The sequence below is a fragment of the Anastrepha obliqua genome, chromosome 5 (assembly GCF_027943255.1).
Source record: "Anastrepha obliqua isolate idAnaObli1 chromosome 5, idAnaObli1_1.0, whole genome shotgun sequence".
NCBI lineage: Eukaryota > Metazoa > Arthropoda > Insecta > Diptera > Tephritidae > Anastrepha > Anastrepha obliqua.
This window is the reverse complement of record NC_072896.1, coordinates 74,203,869-74,216,341: the sequence shown is the minus strand read 5'-3', so window position 1 is coordinate 74,216,341 and position 12,473 is coordinate 74,203,869. Positions and strand designations below refer to the sequence as shown.

Below are 12,473 nucleotides of genomic sequence, written 5' to 3'. Positions count from 1 at the left end.
ACGGGTATATCGGGGGCGCTCGAAAGCAATTCTAAGGCTAACAGAGCCACATCTATCGAATTTGGTATGTGTTCTTACCGTTAGGTAGAGTTGCCTGTTAGGTGTCTATGCGGTGAGGCTTGGTATTGCTTCAAGTCCTTTCTGCAGAAGGAATTATTTCAGCACCTTCTTCTTAGTTGCCCTGCTCTCGTTGGACAAAGGTTTTGAATATTTGTGCAAGTGGACTTCTCGCAATGGCAGCCATTTATCCTAACCTAATCTATTATGATATTAGCCAATAAGGCTAGATTCGTGTATGTATGTAGATTCGCTGGGGGAAATCCAGAATAGAATTTAGAAATAATATTATATTATTGACATGATTGGACGGTTTAGCTTGGCAAGTACTTTGATTTGCGATAGTTCTGTAATTACAGAAAGACTCCTTTGTTGAGACAATCTTGAAAAGGCTGTGCACTATGCAAAAGGGTGTTCTGTTAGAGAAATTTTTTTCTTCTTCCCCCTGGTGACTGATCAATGCATATCCTCGCTTGATCCGAGTGGGATACTTCTCCATGCGTGGTGCGGAATTCAGTGAACCTCTTCACGGATGGCTCAAAGCTGGATGGAAGAGTTGGGGAAGGAGTATTCGCAAGGAACTCCTCATCAACCTCAAGTTCAGACCACTGTAGTGTGTTCCAAGCGGAGGTAACCACAGCCAAGGGCGCAGCTGGTTGTACTCCGATAGCCGAGAAAAATTTCGGATTCTGTGCTTGAGGATGATGTTCTCGAAACTGGTCGAGAAATGGCTTCGCTGAAAATCGCATCAAGATTCTTAAACTCACCTGGGTACATGGGCACAGGGAGTGTAAGAAAATGCTATGCGGATAATCTAAACAGGGAACATGGGGGAAGTTTCTCCGCGAAATGAGAGAATTAGGATCAACCACCTGTAGTCTACTACTAAAAAGGTGAGTTTCCCATCAACTCACCGAATGCTGGGCAGATACACAAACTTGTAAGGTCACGAGATTCTTCTGCTCACTTGCGGATTCAAGACGCTCAAGGGAGATTCTAAGGCTAACAAATTGTGTGAGCTCCTTTACCGGACACTGCACGCAAGGTATGCATGCTGTGAGACTCTGCGTTGCTTCGAGGCTTGCGCCAGCTGTCTGGAGGATGAGATGGAATCATCTTAGTTCCTTAGCTGTCTTGGCATTTTGACTTTCACTTCTTTACTCCGTCTGTGCTATAGCAAACCCAGATATTAGCCACCTGATGAATTTCAACAACAGCTTGAAGCAATTAAAGCAGACGTAATGCCTCCTTAGTTCGAGGATCATCTTGCACACACCCAATTCACGCAAATAAAGCATATTATCGGAATTTACCTCACCAATTTACATCGGCTTGGAAGCCATTTTTTCTTATCGTGTCAAGAAAATGTCGAAAATTGGATGGATTTTGTTTAAGTTATGAATATTATGTCTATATAAGGAAAGTCGCCCTCTGAATTTGTTACTTACATTTTTTCAGAGCTTCGTTTTTTCTTCTTCCTTTTTTTTTTCTTAATTGCTTAACTTACAGCCAAACGCAGTTAGGAGGATATGACACGTGCTTACGATTGCTTACAATTTCGCTCGGCCGAAGTTGGCTCTTAACTTCACATTAAACCCTTTTGAGTCAAATAACCTGAATATGATATACCTTCAATACTGTCCCTGCACATTTAGCACATTTAAAAATGTGTACCCACAAACAAAAAATGTTTTGCCTTTTCCTTCATAGCGTGTGCAACTTATTGGTTTAAGAGTCCATCAAACTCCGCTGCATCTATTCGTGAGCTTTGTTAGTTGGTAGCTGACGCCTGGTTTTGGGTAAAGTGGTAAAAAAGTTATCCAAATTGAAGCGGTTGGTAAAAATTAGAACCCACTAGGTAAACAGCTTTCCACTTTACTTATACATATAATTGATGCTTACACCCAGTTTTGGCTCCTCTTCATTGCCGGCATAGACGGTATTTGAAAAATATTTTTTTTATAATTTGGTGCTCCATGCCTGGGGTTTCTGGTCTGTTTAATCTGTTCACTTCCGAATAGTAGCCACACACCAACCTGTTTGGCTACGGCAAACGCTAAAAATAATTGATTGTTGCTGTTTTTACAGGTTATACTTTGAAAATTTCTTTACTCCTCAGAAAGTCGTATGAAAGCGCCAATCCTGAGATTATTAGAATCTTAAGCTGATTTTAGCTCTCTTTTCATATAATCCACTATATTTCTATTACTCGCACACACATATATACACTTGCATATAACACGGACTACCACCATTCCACTCCTTTGTTTCAAGCTCCTTCATGCGATTGTGTGGCAGCAAAGCAATCGTATTTTTAAAATTCCCCGCGAATTTTTGTGTAATTTTGTGCTCATTGCTGTAACCCTTATTATTTTCATAATTCCGCATTACAAATAAACATATTTACAAACGCAATAGTATATAAGTATACACACACGCACATTTAGTTACTTGCTTTGAGACTCATTCGAAATTCCAGAAGCGAGCGGAGCAAAATACAAAGGGCGCATTGTCTCTGTACAATCAACAATCACGTGGAGCGAGGAGTGCGGGCGAAAGCCTCGTACATTGCAAGTTACTCGAAGTGCACAGGTGGTATGGATGTGTGTGTATGCTCGTCTATATGACGGCTATAAGCAACATAATGCCGAGAGTATACGCAAGCCGTGCTATGTTGTATGTAACGAGTAGAGTACGCGGAATGTGGGGCGGCGGTAAGCTTATGTTTTTTGCCCTGTTTTAGCGACGTACGAATGGATACAGAAGCTGTTAAGTGTGACAAGCTAAAAATACCATGTAGGCAACCTTAAGCTATAGCGTAAATATTTGCTCTGCAGGATTAAAATTTCAAGCACAAAATATGGGATTTATTCACATACCACTACCGCGACATATATGCACATATATACTTATATGAATACTTCCAAGTCTACGAGCTATACTATATACTAGAAAGTCTGAGCTGCGTGGATTTGTGCGTTACTACCACTTTTTTGGTCGCGCGTTCAACGCCCGCTGGGGACATGAAACTTGAATTGTTAAATAAAGTTTTTTCTAATAGCGGCCACCACTCGGTAGATAATGAGTGCATTTTTGCCACGAAACCGCTTCTTACGAAAAACATCTGGCGTGCGGTATATCAGCAATACTTCATCAAAAGTATGACATGCTTGCCCGTCCATCTAACGTTTACAAGCGTGTGTGTGTATGTTATCCTTTTATCCGTTGTTGAGCAAGCAACAGTTCAGTTCTAAGTACAAATATAAATTATCTACATACCAACATTAGGGTTGGTTAGCCTAGCCGTAGGGCACGCAGCTGGTAGGGAGTCATGATCCTGGTACAGAGTGATTTGAAACCTGTGGGCCGATATCTACAATTTCACGTGGTTAACGCGGCGATAAAATGCTTCACAAAGCAGTCGACAACCTCTAAGATATCCATCGAATGCCGCAAGCACAACTGGTAACGAGATGGCTGAGTAAAATCTTCTTCTTCTTGATTGGCGCGATAACCGCTTACGCGATTTTGGCCGAGTTTAATAAAGCGCGCCAGTTGTTTCTTTCTCGTGCTAACCGGCACCAATTGGAAACACCAAATGAAGCCAAGTTCTTCCACACCTGATTTTTCCAACGTAGAGGAGGCCTTCCTTTTCCTCGGCTACCATCAGCTGGTTCCGCATCGAATACTTTCAGAGCCGAATTGTTTGCATCCATTCGGATCACATGACCCAGCCAGCGTAGCCTCTGGATCTTTATTCGCTGCACTATGCTTTTGCCGTCGTAAAGCTCATACAGCTCATTGTTCCATCGTTTGCCATACTTGTCGTTACCAACTTGCAAAGGCCAAAAAATCTTCCGCAAGAATTTTTCTCTCAAACACTCCTAGGGACGCTTTATCGGATGTCGTCATCGTCCACACTTCTGCGCCATACGAAAGGACGGACATGATATGAGCCCTACAAATTGTTAGTTGTGTTCGTCGAGAGAGGATTTTACTACTCAATTGGCTACGTAGTCCAAAGAAGCACTTTTTGATATGATAGGCGTGTTGACGGGACAAAGCCCAGTAGCAGCGCATGCTTATAAGTTAAGAATCTCGGACAGAGAGGAATGCAGAAAATGTAGCGAGCAGAGCTCAAGGGAAACTGGAGAGTATCTTCTATGCGGATGTCTCGTGTTATGCAAAACACACTTTAAATATCTGGAGGCACCACAGTTTGATGTATTGGAAGGTATCTCAGCAGTATGTTGGAAACGTATGCTTAAATATGCAATAGAAATAGGTGCCATGCGGGTGAACTATTTTGAAAGGCTTAACCAATGAACTCCATCTGGCATCGCTATTGACAGAACCGGTCTATGCATGACTGCAAGTCAACAGGTCAACCTAACTTAGCCTACCTTTTTTAGAGGGGGCTATAGCAATGAAGATAGAGAGTAGTAGTTGGCAGAAAAAGGGATCTAAAATCGAAATAAGTCCAAACGTGTGGTTAATTGTAAAAAAAATATATGGTTGAAAAAAAAATTTCAAAGTATTGTAAAATTTAATTGTTTTTGGGTTTTTGCAGTCACTTTTTCTATTAAAATATTTAAAAATTAGACATAATGTTTGATGCTAGCGCCATTATGTGGTTCTTCAAATAAAAATTAGGTATCAAAATTAAATCAATCGTCTCAAAAAATACTTAAATAGAAGTTTGTATAAACCCTTTGCGGTCGTATGTCTACTCTCTGTCACTAAACTAATTTTACGCTGTATTTATTTATAGAATTAATAAATCTTGTTTATCCTTCATAATCCTATATAATCCTACTATTCCTTCAACGGAAATAAATTCCTACCAGTACGACACCTATGCCCATATTTGATACGACCGCAAAGGGTTAAAAGCAATATCATTCACAGTACTTTAGTTAAGTTTTCCTAAAGTTAACTTCATTTAAAGTTTTGGGGACTCCAAAAGATGACTTTAGAGCTTTGCTCTACTGTACTTTCCTTTTAGAATTTAATGGGCAATCCAAATCTGTCGAAAAAAATTCAATATCGGAAAAGAAATTGACCCGCCCTAATACACATATAATATATGTCTACTATAATACAGCAAACAAGCAATGTCTCAGAAAATTCGCACGTCGTGTGGCAACTGTTCATAAAAAAAATTAAGAATTGTATACATAAAGTCGGCAACTTGATGCGCTTGCGTGTTGCTTATTTTACGTTGTCTGTCAACAACTGTGACAGAGCGACGTTAACATTTTGTTTTAGAAATATCCACTCGAGATACTTGGGTGCAAATTTATAGATTTTCAGAGTGATACGAATTATTTTCTTGAATTTATGTCTTCAAATGCTTAGGGAATTTAGCTCAAAAATATATTTAGAAGTTATAGAAAAACAATATAATATTAGGCGCACAAGTTTGCCTCTGACTTGTTTTGTTAAAATTTAAAATGTTTCTCACAAAAAGGGAATTTAATTTAAAAATCCCAGATGGAAATGAATACTCGTTTAAATAGGTGCAAACTCGTATCCACACGGAGTGTCATCGGAGGTAGTGCAGGGATGTATGAGTACTTCGGGCAAACGAAATCTGCATTTCATAAACGTAATTATGAATGGGACACAACATATTGAAAACTTTAACCAAAAGGTAAGCGAAAGTGCTGAAAGTTTGGACTGGGAACAAAAGTGTACTGTACAACACGATAATGATCCCAAGCACACCGCGTTAGATACTAGCCTGTGGATAGTGAATGACTGTATAAGTGTAAAAAATATTTCCTGAAACAATCGTGCTATAAATTATATTCAGAATTTATGATTTGGAAAAAAAAAATCTTGCAAAAATTTTGTCGTAATGAACATAAAAAATAGCCTCAAGAAACTAGCAAAATCCATGTCCAATCCATCCAAATCCAATCCAAATATTTATTTGTTTATTTATTTTTTATTTAATTTAATAGTTTTTAACAGACGATATAACAATTCTGCTTTAACAAAGGCATCAAGCTGTTTTAGACAAACACAATCATGCTCGATAGATGTTGAGATTTCGTTATATTCATAAACAGCATGAAAAGTCAACGACTCACGAGGCTACACCCACGGAATATTACAATTTATTCTTGCCAAAAGTCGGGGACTGTCACAAACTCCTTGGATAATGCAAACAAAATAATTAAATATAATATTGACCTTCGTCTGTGTAGTGGTTCTAGGTTCTTTTTCTTAATTGGCGCGATAATCGCTTACCCGATTTTGGCCGAGTTCAACAAAGCGCGCCAGTCGTTTCTTTCGCGTGTTAGCCGGCGCCAATTGGGCACACGACAAGTCTTTCTCCACCTGACCTTCCAACGCAGAGGAGGCCTTCCTCTTCCTCTACTACCACCAGCTGGTACCGCATCGAATACTTTCAGAGCCGAATTGTTTGCATCCGTTCGGATCACATGACCCAGCCAACGTAGCCGCTGGATCTTTATTCGCTGCACTATGTTTTTGCCGTCGTAAAGCTCATACAGCTCATCGTTCTATCGCCTGCGATATTCGCCGTTGCAAAGGTCCAAAAATCTTACGCAGAATCTTTCTCTCAAACACTCCAAGCGTCGCTTCATCGGATGTTGTCATCGTCCAAGCTTCTGCGCCATACGTTAGGACGGGCATGATGAGAGTCTTGTAGAGTGTTAGTTTTGTTCGTCGAGAGAGGACTTTACTACTCAAGTGCCTACGTAGTCCAAAGTAGCACTTGTTGGCAAGAGAGATGCTACGTTGGATTTCAAGGCTGACATTGTTATCGGTGTTAATGGTGGTTCCTAAATAAACGAAATCTTTTACAACCTCGAAATTATAACTGTCTACAGTGACGTGGGTGCCGATACGCGAGTGCGTCGACTGTTTGTTTGTTAGTTTTGTACTCGTTCACCACCAGACCCATTCCCTTTGCTTCCTTATCCAGTTTATTCTAGGTTAGCTTAGGATAAATCAAATAATCATTCGTCAAATAATAAAAGTCGTCAATTGTGAGGCCATACGGAGAGAAATTAGAGAGGGGGAAAAAACGAACAGGGAGAAAAAAAGAAGAAAAGGCTTTGAATTCGAGAATGGCGACCAAATAGTGGCTAATACCAATGCGTTAGCCGCGTGTGTAATGTTTAAACCTGCTATATCCGCAGGTGTAGCAAAAAATGAGAGGAAGTCTTCCAGAAAGCTTCTGTAGAAAGCATTTGAGGCAATTCCAAGTCTCATCGCATAGATACCCTAGGAACAATATCCAGTAAGGACACCTACTAAATTCAAGAGTTGCGGCTTTGTTAGCGGCAAAAGTTCCCTCGAGCGCCTCCGATATAACCGTAGCCAGAGGGATCTCGTGATTTTGCAGGTTTGTGCACTAACCTAACGCTCGCTGAGTTGACGCGAGACCCATCTTTCTAGCATCAGAGCAAAGATTCTTAAGAGCACCCCAATATTCTTATTTCCCGGTGAAACCGTCTCGAGTGTCCCCTGCTCATCAGTCAAGCAGATTTTCGCTATGCCACTGCCGGGGTCCCAAATGAGCCTTATATCGAAGTATTCGAATACAGTCGAGAGCTAAATCAGGCATTTCCCGACTAATTTTCAACGCAAAAACAACGAACCCTGGGCTTTAATTGCCGTCTGTGATTCCAAATTCAGCAGCAATAAACGTGCGTTACTATAGATGAAAGTATAGTAGTGGCAGGCTAATCATCTACCCTGCCAGAAGGCAAAATATATTAACGAAACCAACACAAAATTGAAAGTATAGGATCTGAGAAACGTAACGAACTTCGTGCAAATTTGAGGTAAACCTTCTGAATGCTCACTAATTATCAATATGGCACTGATGGAAAGAACCCAGATTATTGCCCACTACTTTAGATCGCAGCATACAAAAGAGGTTAATAGCAGTTTCAGAGTGTACGATTCAAAAAATTCGGCGCTCTCCCGCCAATGCATTTTTTAATATTTAATGAACGATGTGATGCCAAGTACCAAGAATATGTATTTTCCTATTTCGGATTGAAGTTTCATCATATCTGCGGTGTTCTTAACGACTGTATAAATCTTAAATCATCGGTAAGTAACAGAAAATTAGCAAATGAAAAGCAATATTCGTTATCATTAATCAAGAATATAAAAAGCAATAACACAGAAGGCTACCCCGTGAGACGTCTGAAGGTGCGCCGAAGGTCCTGATGGAGCATCATCGATTGTGCCAAGCACCGAGGTGATATGAGATCTCTTATTTCAGTGCAGCCCAGTATATCTTCATCTATTTCGCAACAAAAAGCCGAGCGTTATCAAGTGGAAAACAACTTTGTTCCATCTCGCATCGTACTATGACTGTTGCCTTTTTCAGAACTCATTTTAAATGTATTACTTGCAGTGGATATCGGCCCGGTGTGATGGTTTTACCCGGTTTTAATACTTTTTTTCTATCATTTGATATTTCATGCTCGGAGACTCGAGCCTGGGCACTTGCGAATGGTAGCCACGCACCAACTAATTCGGCAATGGAAACGGCCATTCATATATATTCACTGGCTTTGTTTCAGAGTTTATTAATGCAAAAAAAAAAAAAAAAAAAATAAAAAATAAAAAAAAAATAAAAAATTTTTAACTGCAAAGAATGAAATAATCAAAACTAACTCTCATCAGTTTATAAATACCCCACTTTAAAATATTTAAATTCGTTTTTTTGAGTGCACCATTCGCCCGATTTCAATGAAAAATGCATGGATTTAAAGGAAATAAATTCCTTTTGAGAAGACAAGCAAATTGATTTTTAGTATCAGACATATAGACCAAAATGTGAACCGATATATCTAAAAAAAAAGCAATTAATCTAGGGAACTTAAACGTGCCACGGATGCATAGGTTGTACCGCATTTATGGTGAAAAGTGGTAGGTATTGGAAAATGGGACAGTGCTACCTGCCACATAAACTGAAATTTCCAAAACGCTTTTCTCTTTGACACTAAAAGCTAAGATAATGAAATTTAATATGGTCGAATTTTCGAATTTTTAATGCAATAATAAATATTAAAAACCGAAAAATTTAACTTCTAATTAACCGTCCGAATATCTCGGTAGGTTGTGCCAACCGGCGAACGATTTGAACTTAAAACGTCGATACCCTTTAAAATAATACATTATGGTTTCGTACATAATTTCTTTATTCAATGAAAAATCTTATGTTTTCTAGAATGTACAAAATTGAAATCGATTTAAAATTTCGCGCTCTATTATGAATATTTTAAACTGAGATACAGGGTGGCTCAAAATTAATCACCGTTTAGGAAGATTCATAAGTTTTGCAAGTGACATCGTACTTCAATCATATTTGTTACTTGTGAACGTGAACTAGACAGCTGCGGTATACAAACAGAGCAGAGAAGGAATGCTCGTAAAGCTCAAAATAAAGATTTACTTCTCTTAAAATCATTTCGTTTTACTCAGTTATTTTTTACTTACTTACTGTGGGCAAAAAGTAAGGTGAATTTATTTCTCAAACGTCGCGGGATTAAAATTTCGCTCTAGTTATTTTTTCATGAGTTGGCAGCACTGTTAATAACATCTGGGCCAACTTTCATGTGAATATTATTATCAGTAATATATTTACGCTTGTGTTTACCAAACGACCAAGAGTGCATTTTTCGATTTTTACAATGTCTGATTTGATTGAGCAGAGAAGTGCCATCAAATTTTGTTTGCGGAATGAAATTTCAGCTGCGGAAACGTTTAGCGTGTTGCAGAAGACATTTGGTGATTCGACCATGTCGCAGAAAAATGTTTATAAGTGGTACAAAGACTTCAAAGAGGGTCGAGAACGTGTTGATGACTTTGAGCGCTCCGGACGACCATCGACGTCAACAGATGACCAACACGTCAATAAAGTGAAGGAGTTAGTGCTCAAAAATCGTCGGTTGACTGTTAAAGACCTTACTGTTCGGAATATCAGAAGGATCTGTGAAAACCATTTGGAAAGACCATTTGGGCCTACGAAAAGTCAAATCTCGTTTGGTACCGAAAACTCTCAATTTCTTGGAAAAAAGTTGTCGCGTTGATGTGTGTGAAACAATGCTTTCAGACTATCAGGACAAGCTCAAATTCATCATTACGGGAGATGAGACTTGGATTTATGCTTATGACCCGGAAGCAACCGACCAATCAAGCGAATATCGTGCTCAAGGCGAGGCCAGACCGAAAAGAGCACGTCAAAGTCGTTCAAAAATAAAGGTCATGATGACAGTTTTTTCGATTTTCGTGGTGTGGTGCACTATGAATTCCTTCCACCTGGCCAAACTCTTAATAAGGAATATTATTTGAGCATTATGCGTCGTTTACGTGAAGCGATTCGTCTAAAAAGACCAGAATTATGGGCCAACAACTCTTGGTTTTTGCATTACGATAATGCACCGTCTCACACTGCACTCGTTCTTCGTGACCATTTCGCCAAAAATTGCACGCATATCGTTCCGCAACCACCGTATTCGCCTGATTTGGTCCGTGTGACTTCTGGCTATTCCCAAAACTCAAGAGACCACTCCGGGGAACGCGTTTCGAGTCGATTGAGGAGATAAAAGCTGAATCAAAGAAGGTGCTGATGGCGATACCGGAAATGGACTATTTGGCATGTTTCGGGGATAGGAAAAATCGTTGGCATAAGTGTATTTAATCGAGAGGGGATCATTTTGAAGGGGATGAAATTGATTTATAAGAATAAATAAAGATTTTTCATTTTACAACCAAATTCACCTTACTTTTTACCCACAGTAAGTTACTGAAAAAAAAAAAATGAAATGGTTAACATTGTATAAGAGGAACTCATTGACAAGAGTCGACAATTTATTTGTTCCTCATTTAATTTCAGTAATTTTTATAGTTCATTCCCACAAGAACCATATAAATTCAAGTTTAAAGATTTGTTTAAATATAAAAAGCTTAAAATAATATTCGTAAAAATTTCAAACTCTATAAAACTGTTTTAAAAATGAAAAAAAATCCGAGAAAGCAGTTTGAAAGCCCATGGAATTTCAATATAAGGAAGTGCAAGGTTAAAGTGCCTCAAAGATCTTGTTGATTTTTGAATATTTATTTTGCGTCGGTTTTGTACATTTGCGGCATGTACCGAATACTTTAAATTTTTTTAAAGTGAAATGTCAAAATCAGAGGTTATCTTTAGAGGCTTGAAGCTTGCACAATACGAGTATTACACCAAAATTGAGTGAGTAGATTGGGAAGTTTTTTGACGACATATACAGAACTTTTTAAAAAATTCTGAAATTTTTATGTAAATTTGGCGAATGCTTTTCTTATTTGTATAAGTTTGAGAGTGAATTTGTATGAGTTTTGTTAAAACCGCTAAATGAAAAAAAAAAAAAATGAATTGCAACAATTTGTCGAAAATCTCAGTGCTGTAGTTATTTAATGCATTGTATTTTTGTGATGCGCTTTTTTCAGGTGTTGGCATTTTTGTGTTCGTCACTGTATTTCTCTGAGCCACTTTGAGTTATATGAATATAATTAAAAATATAGTTGTGAAATTAGTTAACTTTCTGGAAAACAAAAATAAGTGAACTCGCACACTTTCGCCCTTTGAACTGAATAAAAGGTTACGTTAATGATCATTACCTAAAAATCAAACCTTTGATAAACATTTTTATTTCTATTTCGGAGAATGTGGTTCAAAAATAGAGCGCTTCTTAAATTCTGCGCCTTATTGTGATTTATGAACTTTTTGCATTTTTTGCTTTTGCCACCAGAAGCTGCTTTACTATTCAAATACGTGAAGAACAACAAAACTAGGAACATGAAAAAATGAAGGAAATGCAAATATTCTTTTATTTTCTTCTATACATGCACGCACGCTCCATTCATTTCAGATTACCGACGCTGCTGAAGTTGCATGCAATTTGCGTGTCGAATACACATTTTTGCTGAACGTGAAATGCCACAAGCTGCTGCGCGAAGTAGACAGCGAGGAAGTGGAATCAAATTTGCTGCACGATTAGGTATGGAATTTCTATGACACGTGCTGTTGTTGGAGGAAGAAAAAAGAAAAAAAAAAATGAAACACAAGTTGGTGGACACAAAAGCAAGCAAGAAGAAAATACGTATTATCGAAGCCAGTGGAAAGCAAATGAAAAGCAAATCGAGGGAAACCAAGGGGTAATATTAATCCATAAGAAAACGATGCAATTAGGTGAAAAAAGAGTAAGCAAATGCGCGGAAAACAAAGGAACGGGTGCAAAAATGCTGCAAAAGGGACAGAAATTTGATTTGTTCAAAGAATGGTGGAACAAATATTTAGAGAATAGAAGCAAACAACAACTGGAAATGTGAATCATAGCAAAGTTTGCGCATTTCAATTGTTTGCTTGGAAATATTTCATCTCT

General features: G+C 38.5%; 1 protein-coding gene across 1 annotated transcript in view; it reads left to right on the top strand.

Moving 5' to 3' along the window:
* LOC129248831 (putative gustatory receptor 22a) overlaps positions 1-12,089 on the top strand; it is a 78,619-nt gene extending 66,530 nt beyond the window's left edge. The window contains exon 3 of the mRNA XM_054888443.1: positions 11,961-12,089. Coding sequence (XP_054744418.1) covers positions 11,961-12,089 — 129 coding nt within the window. The remainder of the gene's footprint in view (positions 1-11,960) is intronic.
* The last annotated feature ends 384 nt before the right edge of the window (positions 12,090-12,473 follow it).